General features: G+C 40.2%; 1 protein-coding gene and 2 long non-coding RNA genes across 3 annotated transcripts in view; 2 read left to right on the top strand and 1 right to left on the bottom strand.

Annotated features, from left to right (window-relative positions):
* Positions 1–10477, top strand: part of LOC143275232 (uncharacterized) — a 32988-nt gene extending 22511 nt beyond the window's left edge. The window contains exon 21 of the mRNA XM_076579210.1: positions 462–10477. Within this exon, the coding sequence (XP_076435325.1) occupies positions 462–3084 (2623 nt within the window). The 3' untranslated portion in view covers positions 3085–10477. The remainder of the gene's footprint in view (positions 1–461) is intronic.
* A 2232-nt stretch (positions 10478–12709) lies between these two features.
* Positions 12710–17681, bottom strand: part of LOC143279506 (uncharacterized) — a 12087-nt gene continuing 7115 nt past the window's right edge. The window contains exon 3 of the long non-coding RNA XR_013054894.1: positions 12710–13332. This is a non-coding gene — a long non-coding RNA (uncharacterized LOC143279506). The remainder of the gene's footprint in view (positions 13333–17681) is intronic.
* LOC143279505 (uncharacterized) lies at positions 13720–17191 on the top strand. Its single transcript, XR_013054893.1, has 3 exons — positions 13720–14694; positions 15422–15578; positions 16176–17191. It is a non-coding gene; the product is annotated as an uncharacterized LOC143279505 (long non-coding RNA).

Raw genomic sequence — 17681 nt, 5'->3', positions numbered from 1 at the left:
GAAAGCAAGAGGGACAGAGAGAGAATAGGTCTTGGTTGACCTCCACCTGTTCACTCATTGTCACAACCCCCCCACCCCCACATACACTCCACCACCATCCCACACCAAGGAAGATCAAGGGAGTTAATTCTTTTTCAAGTTCTTGCCCAGCAGATGATTTTTGTGCTATGCTTAGCGAAATGGAAAGAGCGTGGTATTTGGACAAACAGCATGCATCAGCTCAGCATTGGCACTGTGTGCTTTATGATATAAGCTGTATGTCAACAGCATAATCAAGGTTTGATGTGGGTTTTTTTTCTTTCTGGGAGTGTTATTCACATTCTTTTGTGTACTTAAGTGTTTGTATCTTGTTAATTTCATATCACAAACAGTTGTATGAGTTGTTGTGTAGAAAATTAGCCATGATAAACAGTAACAGAGGCTTGCATTGTGTAGCTGTGAATGGGTGCCTTATTTTGCAGCGTCCTGAAGAAGAATCCTTCTGCCCCACCCCCTCCAGAACCGCGGCTTAGCACCAGCTTTCCAGATAAGCGCTGGTCCTCAGCTCCATCCAGACCAAGCACCACTCTGGAGATCTCAGGACCTCTGCTGGAAGATCCACCAGGTTATGATGACTATCATAGTGCTCCAGGTGCACCCTCAAGGCCAGTCTTCAAACCTTCAGCCAACAAGCCATCAGTGATCGCCCCAACACAGAACTCTGTGGTGTCTCAGCATGGCATGTCACCAGCTCATGTTTCTTCTGTACCAGCCGTTGCTATTTCTGGGCGGGAAGGCAGGAAGGTGAATGATTATAAGAGCACCGCCAGTCCCCACCTGGCCGCTGATGGCGCGCCCAGTGTACCCACCACAGAAACTAGGTCATCACGACTGATTCATTTCAACACCTTCACCCCAGACTCCACGTTGAAGAGACAGCAGAAAGAGAAGGAGGGGAAAAAGATGGATGATCAGCCAGCCCAGGATCGACCGGCGTCTCCAACAAAGGGAGGCAAAAAGATCATTTATTCTCAGTCTTTTAAGGGTGCCGATGAACCAGCGGGAAAGGCTCCGATCGTTAAGAGATCATCCTTCCGTGGCACAGAGATTTCCAGTCCAATCCTGATGAGCACTACAAATCGAGACTCTCAGGTCTTTGCTGATTTTGAGGTGGACCAGACAGGCGTTATCGCCCGCCCCATTACAAAGCAGCATTCCATTCATGGTTCTCACCCAGCCTCTGAAGGAGCAGCCGATGGTTGTCGTAATCCAGTCCGCCGCAGCCAGTCTGATCGCAGTCAGTCTGATCGCCCCATGTCCCCCACAAAACCAGAGGCTGTTAGCTACCCTGACAACAAACCCAGCCAACCACTACCAGGCTTTTCCACACGTCCACTGCCCCCTGAGCCTGTGGATGAGGACGAACCACTGTATGCCAATGAAGGACTCAGCAACCTGGATGACCTGAAGGCTCACATTAGCAGTGCCTTTGAGGGATTCACTCTGAACCTTCCTCCTGAAGGCAGTGACAGTTCCACCAATGCTAAAGTGAAAGACAGCATGGGATCAGCTCCAAAGGTTACGTCCAAACCAGGGGCGCCAGTAAACAGTGTTCTGAGGCAAGACAGCCAGAAATCATCAGCTCCATTGTCCATGTCTGCTGTGAATTCTTCAAAGCCAGCACAGTCCAGCAGCTGGGGTTTGGGTAAACCGTCTCTGGGGTCTGACAGCAGCCCTTCCCCCTTCAGTGCAGGATCTGATGGTACCTCCTCCAAACCTCAGAGTGTCAGCAGTAGGACCACTGCCTTGGAGAGAGTCCTCAATAACCCCATCAAGAAACCTTTTGGAATAAGTTCCTCTGAAACAACACCAGCTCCCGCCACCAGCAAGGCTGCCACTAACAAGCCCTCCACAGTCTGGAGTTCTTCAGCAGCCAACAAGACAACAGTGACAGCAAGTGACGGCAACACAGGGATCAGACCCTCCACAACAACGTCAAGTTGTGGCCCAGCGGTCAGGGGGCCCTTTGGCAGTGCCATGAAGAAGGGGCCCAGCACTGATGATGGTGATGACAAGACGTCCATCACAGCCCCTGCCACTAAACCCACCACCACCAGCAAATGGCCACTGTCCAGTGCAGTGAACTCTGATGGTGATACCATGCAGTCTAACATCACCTCTACAACTAAACCTAAAACTATGGCTAGTAAGGGTCCACTGTCTGGCAGAGGTTTGCTGTCTACTCTGGCAAATTCTGGTAGCGACACCAAGACGTCCACCATAACTCCAGCAAGTAAGCCCTCTGCTGCAGTGGCCACCAACAACAAGGGAGCTCTGTCTGGGAAAGGGCATCTATCCTCTGCAGTGAATTCTGATGCTGAAACCAAAACATCCAGCATAACTTCAACAAGCAAACCAGCTGCTGCAACAGCTGTCAACAAACCCACAACAGCTGGGAACAAGCCCACAGTTACTGCTGGGAACAAGCCCACAGTCTCCGCTGGGAACAAGCCCACAGTTGCACCAGCTGGGAACAAGCCAACACCTACAACGGCTGGGAACAAACCCACTGCTACATCTGCTGCCAACAAGCCCACAGCCACAGCAGTTTCCAGCAAACCCAACACTTCCACAGCCACTAACAAAGGGCCATTGTCTGCTGTAGGGAACAAAACCTCTGGCCCAGGCACAGCCAACAAAGGGACCACCTCTGGTGGCAGCAGTAAAGGGCCACCCTCCACCACTGGCAAAAGCTTGGCAAGCAGCACCCCCTCATCCATCAACAAACCATCCTCTGCTCCCTCCACCGTCAGCAAACCAGCCTCTGCCAACAAATTCTCAGCAGCATCCAGTGCCCCCAGCAAAGGGAGTGAATCCAGTGTAACAAGCAAAGCCTCAGCTTCCAGCGGCAGCACCAAAGGCCTTACAGCAGTGAACGCGTCCAAAGCCTCCAGCGCTGCCACCTCATCTGTGTCGGGTCTCCGCGGCCAGAACACAGGTGGTGGTGGTGGATCCGGTCTCAACAGGAGCGGATCGGGTGCGAACCGTCCAGCCTTGGCCCCCAAGCCGGGAGCCGTCAAAACTGTGAGAAGTTTTAATTTCTAGAGTGGGAGAAGGTCATATAAACTGTGTGGTTACCTGTGCTGACCGTGGCGTGTGTGACTTCTGACAGTGTGTGTGCCTGGAGGGGTGGGTTGGTGGACTAGGCTGTCAGTTGCTGGCAATGTTTCTTGCAGGAGTGAATGTCATTAGAATGCACTCGCTGGTCAGTACTGTATGGCAAATGTCTATGCTTTTATTGTATATTCTTGCCAAGCAACAGTGCTTTCATTCTGCTTTTGGCTTAAAAATGTAGGTGTGTGTTTGTACAGTGTGTGTGTTGTGTGTGTGTCCATGTTTGTGTGTGACAGATGACAGACAAACAGAAAGAATGGGTGAAATAAACAAATGAGGGAGAGAAAATGTCATACCGTTTGTTTTCCTCTAAAAATGCATGGTTATATTGATGATTGTTGTTGTGTGATCAGTGTTAATTAAGAAAGGAGGAACTGCTTTTAACTGGTTGTTGAATAGTTCTGAAAGATTTTTGACCAATTTTCAGTGCATAAATCAATGCTGCTTTGTTCCCATGTCAGATTGTTGATCAATGATGGCAGGACAGTCATTTTGGAAGTCTGATGTTGTCTCATATAATTTTAAGTTTACAATTGGACTGTTCTTAAGTCATGTATCATGATAACCATTTTCTTTCTCCAAGTATTGATGCTTTTGTCTTTGGCAATAAGTTATCCACTTAAAGTAATACATGTGCACAGTGTTTGTTTGTGTGAGATATACATCATTTGTCATGCCCATCTTCAGTTTGTTTTATAGAAAAATTCATTTTTCTGTGTATGTTTCAGTACATTTCGTTTAGATTTTTTCTTCTGTTTTTTTTCTTCTTCTTATAAAACTACTGTGGTTCCCATACATGCTTTGGGAGTGATTTCCTTATCGTATTATTTGTGCACTTGTTCCATTATGTCATTGCATGTTCCATAGACATACTTATTCCAGCTTATCTCTTGGAGTTCATGTGATTATCGCTGTTGTATAAATCTATTATCCTTCATAATAATGTATAATGGCAAATAATCTTTTGCATAAACTGGTTTCCATTCCTATCCAATGTATGTTATTTACTGCACAAAGATAAAAACTTTTCTATAAACCTTGTTGTATAAATTTACTTTCTTGACCAATTAGTTGTGTTTTGATTGTATTTCACGTTTCTTTTCTTTTGTGTTTTAATTTTACTTTTTATTTCATTTGATTATTTTTTCATTTCGTTTCATCTCCTTCATGTTACTTCTTTTCGTTTTAATCTGAACTTCAAACCAATTCAGTTCCAATGTAGGGGATAGCCTTGCAGAGTGAGTCAAGTTTGCTGTGTTGTTTGCTTAAATGGCTGTGTGAACATGAAACCAATAATATGTTTGTTTAAAAAAAACCTTTTTTTTAAATGGCAACTGGATTTGATAAAAAGTACAGGTACATACAATCATCATATCATTTGAAAATCCCACACCTTTTTTCAGAAAGGCATGTGCAATGCAGTGTATTTTACACAATTTTTTGTATTCCATTATTTAATTTAAATAAACAGCTGTTGCTTTTAATGCGTGTGTACATGCACTTTGAAAGTATATGTGCACATACACATAAATACGCCTCACATACTACACACACATGTGTGCACACTGGCAGTAAGCATTGCAGCTATTGGTACAAGACTTTTGCCTATGTTTTTTTGAGACATTTTGCATATATTAAGGATATAAATATTTTGTTTGTTATTTATGCATTATGTATATATATTTGTTGAAGGCATTTTTTTTCCAGAGTCCAGCAGTGATATATATCATTTGGTGTGATGTGAAAGGCAGTGGAGTGATGTAAATCCAGATGGATTTTGATTAGCACACCCTGAGTGTGTATAGTTTTGTCATGTGCTTTTCTCCCAGATTAGGGTTTTTCTTCTTTTCTTAATCATTTCTTTTCTGATGGATTAGTGCATATAAATCCCCATTTTTTTGGTAATTGTACTAAAGGCTCTTAGCACGACATTGTTTTAGAGTAAAATACTAAAAATTGGTAATAAGACTGCAGATTTTGACTGTTCTGTTTTGAAAGTTGTGTGCATGTAGTTTTTTTGGTTTGGAGGTTTTGATTTTATTGTAGTTTTTATTGTATCTTGTGCGTTTTGCTTTGATGTTTTCTTGTGTTCTTTTTTATGGCCATACACTGGAGATGGAGAACAGTGCTGTATTGGACAGGGTTTGAAACTTAGCTTCACCCCCAGAATATTCAAAGTCAGCAGCAGTGAGAGTGGTGTTGATAGTGGGTTGTGTGAAAGTGTTGAGTCATATACTGATATAGCCAATGGAATTGTGCAATATTTTCACCTGACTGCAGTGCCATTGTGTCGGGTTTATCTTCAGCAGGGGTGCCTTTCCATGTATTTCACTTCAGAATTCCAAACTGCTTATAATTCAGCAATTTTTTTTATTTTTGTTCATGTGTGTCCATGTTTCTCTAATATCATGGTCTTAGATGAACAGACTATAAATAAATAAACGAACGTGTCCATGTTTTACGTTTTTTAACCTGGATTGGCTGGGGGTCTTTCAGTATGAATAGCATCCCAGCCTTCTGGAAATTCTGTGTTAGAAATTTCCTCATTTCCATTGCTCTCTTTATTTTTTTCTTCCTTCACTGTTGTCTTCTTTTTCTGCTTACCCAGTTATTTCCACTTCTTGTTTTTTTCAAGCAAGCCTTGATATTCCTCTTTACCACTGTCCATTCTGCAGTGTTATTTGCCTATATATATGACTTTTTTATGCATTTTTTATTTGGCTTTGAAGGATTGTTTTTTTCTTTTTTACGATCTGGGGATGATGAATTAAGCGGAATGGCTGACGTCCTTAGCTCGGCGTAATCTTATTTGCCCAAGGGAGCTAAATGGTTTAGATAATGTGTCATGAACTGCCTGTGTTTTGTACGTTTATCTTAATGGTATTTTTATGTGTGTGACTTTTTTGTGTTTAACATGGTTGGACATTTGTATATTTAGGCAATCCTGATATGGCCCTGTATGTTCGGCTGGACTATAAGCAACAGTGATAATGATAATGGATTGGCATGAGTGGAAAGAGTTGTTTTAAATACCAGCAGTATATTAGCGTCATGATTTTTGTGTTGACAGACCTATGTTGTTTGAATATCTTACGAATCTGTCTCCTCTGCCTGTTTCATTTGTCTGTGGAGTCATTTCAACATGATAAGGTGTGATTATTCAGCAATGACCTGGACCAATAGGATCCAGAATTAAATGGACATTTTTCTTTTTAGTGGAATGAAGGTTATTAGAAAATATTCTTTGTCTGCAGAGATCAACATTTAAAAAAAATTGCTTTCCCCTAAACAATGATGAGGACTTTACGTTGCTTCCAAAAGTTCCATGCATTGACATGAGAAAATGCAGTTCCACTTGCTTACCATACACCTTTTGTTTTGAGTGTATATGTGTGTGTGTGTATATTGGCTTATTCTGTTGGGTAGTAAGTTTTTGGCGTTTACTGTTTGCTGGTCTGGTTTTGTGGTGTTAATAATTGCAGTATCTGGCATTTACTTGCACATATTTATTGTAAGAAGTCCTGTGAGTGATTCTTTTGCATTCCTGGTATGCAGAGTGCTAGTTTGGATATGTCCAATGTCAGATAGTGAGGTGGTGTTCATCTGCAGTTGGAGGAGAGGGCTGGAGGATACACAGCATGTGTGTGTGTGTACGTGTGTTCAGATGCCAAGGTGACTTACATCTTCAGTTAGAAGGTGATCGATTGAAGACATGTCTGTATGTGTGTGCACATGTCAAGGTTCAGATGTCAAGATGGCTCATATATATCATCAGTTGAAAGATCATGGAATGAAGATAGGTGTGTGTTTGTATGTTTGTGTCCAGGTTCAGATGCCAAGATGGCTTATATCTTCAGTTGGAAGGTGAATGATTGAGAACGTCTGTGCGTGCGTGTGTGCGTGTGTGTGTGTGTGTGTGTGAAGGTTCAGATGCCAAGATGGCTTGTCTCTTCAAGTGCAAGATGATGTAATGAGGACAGATATGTGTATATCAGTGTGCATGTGCATTTATGAATGTGTGGAAATGCATATTTGTGCGTGTATGTGTGTGTGTGTATGTGTGTGCGTGCGCATGCACATGTGTACATGTTTAAAGAAGCGGTGAGTTTGGCAAGGAAAACCACTTTGAGCAGATCTGATGAGGAAAGAGAACAGGCACAGAGGACTGAGAAGAGTGCCTAAGACAGTTGGGTGGTGAATGTGGTGGGAGCTGGGATGACAGGGAGCTGACATACGCACTGAAACAAATGAGATTTAAGAACAGATCTGGTGCTGTGGTTTCTGCTTTTACAGCAGAAAATTGATCTTTTAATAATTGTAATGTCAGTGTTCTCATTGTCACCATGCCTGTCTTCCTGTTTGATACACTCCTTAGGGAATGTGAAAGCACTTTGTACAGGTGTGAGGATGTCTTATGTGTGTTGGGTGAGTTGTTTTTATGTGGGTCAGTACTGTTGTGTCCTCAGAAGGATCTGCTGTGGTCATATAAGATCTATACAGGGTTGCCGGGAAAGAGAAAACTTTCCTGATACGTTCAGTATTTTCAGTTTGAAGAGAGAACTGCTGTATATTATGTGAAGAAGGAAGAAAATTCCAACAAGCAGATGAACAGGTTGTCCCCTGGTTTACCTGTTGCTCTGGTCAGAAGACATGTGATAACTGGTTCTTCAGGTTTGTCTCATAAGTTGTGTTCTTGAACTTGAAGTGAAATAGTTGATCTGCTGTAGTTTGTCTCTTAACCAGTATATTTGAACATGAAGAGAGTTTGTTGTAATTTGTTGTAGTGTTGCTTGTCTCAGAGAATGGAAAACAATTTTTTGACAATTTCATTTACTGCATAGGGAATGGAGAAAATATCAATAACAACAACAAAAAATGGAGTTGTCATGTAGCAGTATTTGTCCTGTATCTGGATTTGGTTAATGACTTGGTAATATGTTATTTTTCATTTATTTACTATTTATATATTTGCTTATTTGATAGTTCTCATTTGATTTTCCCTATTCTTTCACATGCTTGATTAATCAGTTTCCAAACTTCAAAAATAAGCTGCAGAAAGGTAGGTGAAATAAATATCTTTATTTTATTTTTTTTTTTTTTTTAATACTTATAATGTTTGCTTTCATTTGTCACTTTTCTGAGTTCAAAGATAAGTGGGAAGAAAAATTAGAATTGAATCTCTTGATCTAATGATCCCTGATATGAAAGATCAGTGCAAACTATGTGGAAATACAATGTTGTTATCCTATTAGTGTAACCACGTGTTCCAGATGTAATGCTGAAAATCATGTGGATAAATGATTTGAAGAGGCTACAAAATGTCAACACGTTTCGGATTTATATGTATATAGGTTTTTGTTTGTGCTTAAATCATTTTGATTGTCTCATTGTGGTCTAGCTTTAAGTCAGAAGGACGAGAAAATTTTTTGTGGTGGTAAAACATTTTGCAAGTTTGTGGTGATACATATGGTAGTGTTGCTTTTATTTGATGCTTTTCCTTATTAAGCTGAAGACATGCTTTTTTCAGGTTCAGCAAGTATAATTATTAGAGTTGAAGGGATGGAGCTTAAATGATACCATTTAATTCTTTCAGTTTATTCCCTTGCCTCGTCCCCTAGTTGTAGCAGTCATTATACAGCATTCTACAGGGGTGTAGTGTGTGTGTGTGTTTGTGTGTGTGCATGTCTGTGTGTGTGTGTGTGTGAGAAAAGAAAGCGAATCAAAGAGATGTACATTTAATTAACTGAATAAACTCCAAGGCACACAAGCCCCGTTTTTCTAGTCATCGTGGAACATTGTGTCCCAACAGCTGCCAAGAATGTTTGTCAAAAAGTGAGGGTTGTCATGTTTCAGCATTTTGATGCACATTTTGGAATGGTTACTTAATTAACAGAGCTTTCTAACTCCGGGGTGAAAGGTCATGAAAGGAATTTCAGCTGTAATGATCTCTTTGACACGCAAGTGCTACTTAGTTTGAGTATTGTTTTTAATTTGCTGATCAACTGATGTTTTTTTTTTTGCATTATTTTTATGTTGGTGTTTTTTTGTTTGTTTGTTTTTAAGAAGATAACTTTCACGTAAGTGTTTGCAAAGCGTTATACGCAATTAGTATTAGTAACAAAGGTACAATATATGCTGTATTGATATGTGCCTCAGAGCTCAAAGGCAAAATAGAGTTCTGTAATTTTGGGATCATGTGGCCTCTTTTCCCATTTTTTAATGTATTTATTTTTTTTATTTGAAACAATATTTTGACTTCCAAACTTGCTGTAGAGGAACATTTTATCTATGGCTCAGAGTGCAGAAGTACTCACAAAGTAATAAGCAGTTGTATTCAATTGTTCGGTTGTTTTTTTTATTCAGAAAAAAAAAATTATTTTGATTCTGTATGTTGACTTATGCTCAGATAGTATAACTGATAGAAGGTTTTTGTGTATTGTTTAGCGCTCAGATAGAATTGCAGACAGAAGCTCCTTGTATCAAATTCTGCTCTTAATTTTGGTGTTTTCAGTTTCCATATCCCTTGTTTTGCTCACTTTTTAGCGTGTGTTTGTGAGTGTGTGTTTGTGTGACAGATCAAAATTTTTTGGTAAGATGATGGCAAAACGCCAAAGGTCTGTTTGCACTTAGAGCAATCTGAACATATAAAAAGGAATGATATTGATTAGATGCTCACTACCGATGTGAAATTGTTGTCATAACAGTTCTTCAATCATGAAAGATCCAACAGTAGCAAAAGAAGCCTTTGCATTGTTTTATGATTTTATTGGTTGTGGAGATCAAACTATTATGTATTATTTTGTATGATCTGTTGAGTTCTCTTTTCAAGGTTTTATGGAAAGCATGGCCATATGATCCCAAAATTACATGTTAGTTTTGTTTGTCACATGATGTCACTTTAAGTCACATGGTTTGATTTGATTTTGAAAACTTGCCTTTTGAATTTTGTGTATTATTTTGTTGACCCTTTTGTCAGTTGTAACCAATGTCACCATTTGATTTGTTCCTTGCTGAGTTGTCTGTTGAAGTGTGTATATTATGAGATGACTTTCTTTTGTTAAATGTGTACATTTACGATCAGCTTGTCATTACTTCAATCATCCAGGTAATTTATTGTTGGTCGTTTGGTTATTAAACTTTCTTTTTTCGAAATGTAAACAGAGGGATGGTGCATCAAAATTTCTTTGTTCTTTTGTGTCCCAGTCTTTCTTTCTACCCTTTCTTCCTTCCTGCCCTTTTTCTGTATTCCTGTCTTTCTGTCTATTTGTCTGTCTCTGTCTTTGTCTTGGCCTCTCATCCACTTACACTGAGACTCATTTAGGAAGAGATTGTGTGTGTATGTGTCCATGTGTGTGTGTGTGTGTGTGTGTGTGTGAATGTGTGCGTTTGTGCGCTTGCATGTGGTGTGTGTGAGTGAGAGAGTGTGTGTGTGCTGATTTGGATACATGGCATAGAATAGTGTTAAGGCTTTGGTGTATTGATGGGCAACAAGCCAAAACACATTCAGACACAGCAAAAAAGTGAAAGATAAATATAATCTTACATCAAATTTCATTTTCAGTCATGACCTGAATAATTTTATGGTTTTTGTTGTTGTTTTTGTGTGTTGTTTTTGGTGCTGGTCACCTTCATTTACTTGACACACACTACCTGATCAACCATCCGTATCATTATGGCAATACTGTTTATGTCAATACCAATGTTCGCTAAAAAGGAAATGGAGCCTACTGGTGTTGTGGATGGAAGTGTTCCCATGCTCACTACACCAGCCTCAAAAAGCTTCCTTTCCTTGGGAGCACGGAGACAGGAGGAGTTTCAACACACGCAAAAATATTTTCCAAAAGACTTGTTCAAGATTTCAAGGGGTAGAAATGAAGTAGAATGTGCTATGTGTAAATCTTTTTTCAACACATACAAATTGTTTTTCAAGGAACTCTTGTTCAAGATTTCATAGGGTGGTGTTGAAGTGGAATTCGCGATGTGTAAATCTGAATGAAAGCAAAATAAAGCATCGCCCCTGCCCCCACTCCCACCCCCAGCCGTGAGTTCCCTCTCTTCTGCAGCCCCTTCCCCATAGGAATAAATTAATGAGAGAAAAACAAAAACAACTATATATATATATATATATATATATATATATATATATATTCATATGTAAACAGTTTGTGAAACCACCCAAATACAGTGGGTTTTGTGAAGGTCTGCCTTTTTGCGCATGTGCCCTGGTGGTAGAATGAAAGTGCATTTTCTTAAATTCTGCGCTTGACAGAGGAACCTGATGTACATGACAGGATGACAGATGGTGTTAAGACCTTTCCAGCCAAACTCCCAGCCTGCCCCTCCCAGCACTGCTGGTTCACGCACACACACACACACGCACGCACGCACGCACACACACATAGTGGGATTTTCGTTTTAGCTTCTTTTGTTTGTTTGTTTGTTTTTTCTTTCTTCTTGTTCTTGTTCTTGATCTTCTTCTTCCTAGAAGATTCTTTTTAAGGGAGTTTCTGGAGTTAATATAGCTCGTAATCAGTTTTAAAGAGGAAGATAATTAATTGTTCCACTGTACACAAGACTTGACTAAAACCGAGAGATTAGTTCTTGGGAAAGGTGGGTATATACATACTGTTGCTGTTTCTAGGATAACTTTCTACAGTACCAAGAGGAACAGCTCTCGTAAAGACTGCATGCATCAACAGAGCATCGCATTCTAGTCAGAAAGAGAGTAGGCTGGTATTACTTGCATGCGGCGCATGCTAATAAAGAAAACTGTGTGAGTGAGAACGGAAGCAAACTGGTCACTAATAGGCCAGTTAGTAAAAAATCTAAGAAAGTGGACCTGTCAAACGCTAGGGCCTACAGTGGCACCACTTGTACGATAACACGTTAAGACAGACAGTGAAATTTCCCGAAGTCCACCCCAGGGGTGAGTTGCATGAGGCAATCATTGCAGCGCAAAATTTGCTTGGAGTTAAGAATGTTCCCAGGTGTATGGAACTAACCGTGGAGTTAGGAACATCCTTAATTCTAAACAAACATAGCGCTGCTATGCTCGCTCATGCAACCCACTCAAGGATTCGAATTCACAGTCTTATGGACGCAGGCTCGGCGCTCGACCAACTGAACTATTGCCTTCCGGAAAGTGCAGATTATTTATTTCGTTGATTTTCTCAGCAGCCACCTCGCTAACACTTGGCCCGACTGTGTAGACAACGTAGAGTTTACCCTGTCTTTAGTCGCACGTGCGCCCGTGCATATAAAATTTCATATACGCACGTGCACAGACATTTACACACATACATAAACACATGTGTGCACACATATGCAAGCACATACGTATGAACATACACATTTGCACACATGCACGCGTGGGTACGCTTATACACACACACACACACACACACACACATGCGTGCATATCAGTACATGAACACACACGCACGCGCGCGCGCACACACACACACACACACACACACAGTCATGCACACACGCGCGCGCGCACGCACGCACGCACGCACATAGGCAAGAAACACCCCAACACAAAGACAGCCCAACATCCATTTTCCGACTGCATTTAACCAGATTATGTTTCAAGCCTAACACCAAGTTATCCTGGATCCCAACATCAGTCCAGTCATATGACAATCAGGAACCATTATTGCATTGGAACAAGGGCAGTGGGGAAAAGGCGTTGGAGGGGGTGCTGTGGGAATGGAAGATTAGTAAAGCCAGGGATTTGCTGAGTTCTTGTACACCAGTCTACACAAGAGCATAGTTGAGCACAAAGATGAACAGGACCATGAAGAGGAGAAAGATGAGGAGGAGAACAGCCACACAGGATACACGATGCAGCCGGTAAGCATTCATCCAAGTCCACGACGTCCTCACATGGCCAGTCCGGTGCCTCCCATCCCCATGCCACCTTCCATGCTGCCACCTCCGCCAAGACCTCCTCCAAGACCAAGACCCCCGCCGCCCATTCCCCCCATACCCCCCAGTCCTCCCATCATCATCATCGGCATCAGCATCCTCGCCATGCCGTCTCCTCCGCCAGCCATGAGCATGGGAAGCAGCATTTGCATCATGCCTCCCCCCATGCCTCCGCCCCCCATCATCATCATCATCATCATCATCATCATGGGGTTGTCCGTGATCATCTTGAGTCCTTTAGTGCCGGGCCTGCAACAAAGACAGGAGCTGGGTGACGTTGAATGGAACGAATGTTGGGTGAATGAATGACTTACCAATTCAGTACATGTTGACTGTGGCCCAGCGTAGCATAGACTTATATGCACGAGTCAATTAACAAAAAAAAGGTCAAATCCAAGAGAACAGAATGCCAACAGGGCAAGAGGACAGCATCCCTGATGGCTATGCAAAACGATGCCCTTTGTTTTTTTCCCCAAACGGACAATCATTCTCTGGAACTCAACGAATGAAGACTGTAAATTGTCTCCCGCGTCAAAGGAATAATTTCTTCTTTGGGGGATTCCTTTTGTAGATAGAGAAGAGGCAAAAGCTCTCGGACAGTTCAGAGACTGTTCCACGTAGATAGAGTACAAAATCACAAATGTGACCCTCCACCACGGAATGAGTCGCTTTGTCCCTGACCAACTTTCCCGCTAGCGGCGATTTTAGGCGGGTGGGGGTCAGGTTGTCGATTTTCAGATTTTGACTTCATAGTAAACTTTAGGCTTTCTTTTATCTCATATTGAAGTATCTAGGCATAACTGTGTCTTCTTTTGCCTTAAAAGTGTGCTTAAAATGCCTAACCCGTCATTCTGATCGCCTATGACTTCGCGAAATCGATCAACTTTGACAAGCTTGCCCTCCGTCATCTCTTGGAATCGACCGGTCGAATCATACATTGTTTTAAAGGTCAAGTCCGTCTCTTTCAATCTATGTCCTTCTCATTGGTTGATTTTTTAACTACGAGCGAATCGTCGCTTTCAAAATAAGGATACACTACGTAAACAATGCGTCACTATGAAGGAAAATCCCCTCTGTCATTGGCCGAGAGAGGCCACGTGACGAAACCAGCCATTCAGCACGCTAGCTCAAATAAACATGGTCGCAGGGTTCGGAAGCACGTTTTCAAGATTGACTTGGCGATTTCCTGACAAGATACACTTGCGCTGCACACATTTTGCCATTCAATGAAGAAGACGACATTTGTGAGTTTCTAACCCAGTACTTCATTGATGGAACTGACCGTTCATGAAATCGATCTCAGTGAACACGAAGGCCACGCTGATTTCGAAAGCAGACGACGCAGGATTGTCGTTCAGTTTTCATCAACAATAATATTAATTTTGATGTAGATGACGAATCAACATTTGCACTAGATACAGAAAGATTGGAAGCCTTCGCCTGTAATTGCCGAAATCACATGCACCAGGTGCCATCAGTGTTGTGACTGACATGGAAGCAAGTGAAACTGACTTGCTGCACTGAAGTGATAGACCTGGGTTTCTCACAGCTCACACAAGGAATGTGCAAGCAAAGTGACTGGGGGACTGGATATAGCTGAAGTGTCTGAAGGTAAGCTTTCTTATTTTACCCACATTGACAAATACTGAAATGTAATGATGGTATAATCAATTGATAATAATTTATTTAACAATTATTGACTCAAGACTGATTTATTGTCTTACATTGGAACAGGAATTCACTGTTTGACATGTGGAATAAAAATGATTAAAAGAATAAAGTGAATCTGAGGAAATTAACAGAATGTAAATTAAAAGATCTCTCTCTCTCTCTCTCACACACACACACACACACACACACACACACACACACACACACACACACACACACACACACACACACAATGTGTGACACAGTGTGTATACATGTCACTCACACACACACACACACACACACACACACACACACACACACACACACACACACACACATACATACACAATGTGTGTCACACAGTGAGTCACATACTCACTCACACACACACACACACACACACACACACACACACACACACACACACACACACACACACACACTGTCCCTTCACAGTTTAACCATTTAACTGAGCAAGGGGAGGTTCAGGGGCATGACATTATGAACAGTTTTCAGTTTCACAGAATTTGCTTCAATGGATATTTTATGTGAATGTGTGTCAGGTTGGTGTGTGTGTGTGTGTGTGTGTGTGTGTGTGTGTGTGTGTGTGTTGTTTTAAATAAATATAGAGTTGTGTCAACAGTAAATACTAACAGTATTACTAATAGTTCAATTTCTTTTTCAGCCCTGAAAGATATGATGGTACTTTATATGCCTGCCTGTACACCAATGAATAATTCTGATATCACTGCTGGCAAGTCATGTCATCAGAAGGAGAGGTAACACCACCAAACTAACTACACTGTCAACTAAAGAACTGTCTGCTGGTGAACTATCTATGAGTGAGTGAGTCAACTGTTAATGTACTATGATTTATAGTATAAATTTACCATGAAGTATGCAAACTTAGTTTCTTTTTACAAACTTTGTCTAGATGTACATGTATGGAATTGTAAACTTTTGCACAGACATTTACATAAATGATATAAGTGTGCATGTGCTTGACATGCCACTATGCATAAAGTAACTTAATGGATTGCAGCATGTCATGCACATGCACACTGATATGCACACTGATACTCATAGTGATACAGCATTAATAATCACTATTTCATACTTTTATTATCAGTAAACTGCTTTGTCTGATTATATTATGATATATATATATATATATATATATATATATATATATATATATATATATATATATATATCATAAGTGTATTCTTTTTTATTTTCTGATAAAATACATAGAACTAGAAGTAAAGCATTTTGTAAAGTCCTGTGTAAAGAATGAAAGCTGTGATGTAAATGTACAAAACTGAAATTACTGTTGATATTTAAGGCATTAATGAATAAACTTTAGAACATATAGAAAATAATTCAAAACAAAGGAAATGAAAAGAGATAAAGAAGTATTACATAACAAACTGTTTCAGGATAAACCATGCATTTTTGGAACATACTGACACCACCGGTGGAGAAAAAAGAGTGGAGGAAGAAGGTTCAATATCAACACCATCCACCCTGATGACACTTTGTACCACAAGAATTGATTACCTGTGCCACATATCTGCACATTTTTTTATTTTTATTTTTTATTTTTATTTTTTTTAGCAGATTGAGTGTTTGTTTGATGAGTTTGTGTGTCTTTATTGTGTGAAGTATGGGTTTGACAAGTAGGTTTTCTTTGCAGATGAAGTGTTTGAAGTGTTCATTTGGATTATGAAATGTATTTCATTTGATGCTATGCTGGGATAAAACACACATGAACTTGTACCTTTTGTATGAGCAGTTTTGTTGTGTGGATCTTTTTTGTTATTTTGTTGTGCTTGTTGTATGGATTATGGTAATATCACAAGCACACTAAGCCAGTGAGCACATTGAATTACAACAATCACATGATTCGGCATCATGATTTAGCATTTTTTACCTCTAATCTGGCATAAAGTTTAGTACACATACTGTACATAGCAAAAGTTTCATAGTAATTGGACCACAAACAACACCACAACAAAACTGATCTTAAAACTGGAAGGTTTTTAGTCATGTTGAGCTGATTAAAAAGTAAGTATACTAATACTTCAGTTGCAATTCTTTCCAAAAAAATTAGAAAATTCTTATTTGAATAAAATCAAATACACTCAATATTTTTCTTCCAAATTTTGTGCAATTGTGGATATTGCCACTAACTATGTGTGTGCCAAATTTCATGAACATATCTTGCTTAGAAGTATGTGGTTGCTATGAACATGTTCCAAAACTTTTCGGCCTTGATTTCTCAGTTCGTTACTTTCGCGACTTTAGAACTTCAAATCACAATAACTTTTCACAGAATCATCCGATTTACAAACTTTTTTTTTCGCTGTAAAGGTCATTTATTGCAGATTTATGATATACCAATAACTAAAAATCGACCTCTGGTGCAAAGCGACTCATTTCGTGGTGGAGGGTCACAAATGAGAGAAAGAAAGAAAAAAAAAAGAAGAAGAAAAAAAAAGAAGAAGAAAGAACGCAACACATTTAAGAAGTAACTCAACATTAATTGTAGAACAGATGTAACGCAACCACATAAAAACAACAACAGACAAACAAATAAATAAAAACAAAAAATAAAAATAAAGAAAACAAATAAACGCACCTTCAGAAAAAAAAAAAAACATACGTAATACCACCGGGAAACGTTCATCTTTTTAAAAGAGCACCTCTGTAAAGATGTTTTTTGTACAATAATGGAAAAACTAAACGGGGCAAACGTAACACATGACAGACAACTGATGTAGAAGAAACAGAGCACAACGTAATCAGAGAAAGGCCAGATCGCTTAAAAAAAATGAAAAAAAAAAAAAAGTAAAAAATTTTTTAAAAAGCGACACGTCCACAAACAACAAAACAAGCAAGCAAAAGATAATGAAGGACAGAAGAAGCGAAAAACGTACTCTCGA

This window comes from Babylonia areolata, chromosome 2, assembly GCF_041734735.1.
Source record: "Babylonia areolata isolate BAREFJ2019XMU chromosome 2, ASM4173473v1, whole genome shotgun sequence".
Lineage (NCBI taxonomy): Eukaryota > Metazoa > Mollusca > Gastropoda > Neogastropoda > Buccinidae > Babylonia > Babylonia areolata.
Note: the sequence above shows the minus strand (reverse complement) of the source record. Positions and strands in the feature narration are given on the sequence as shown.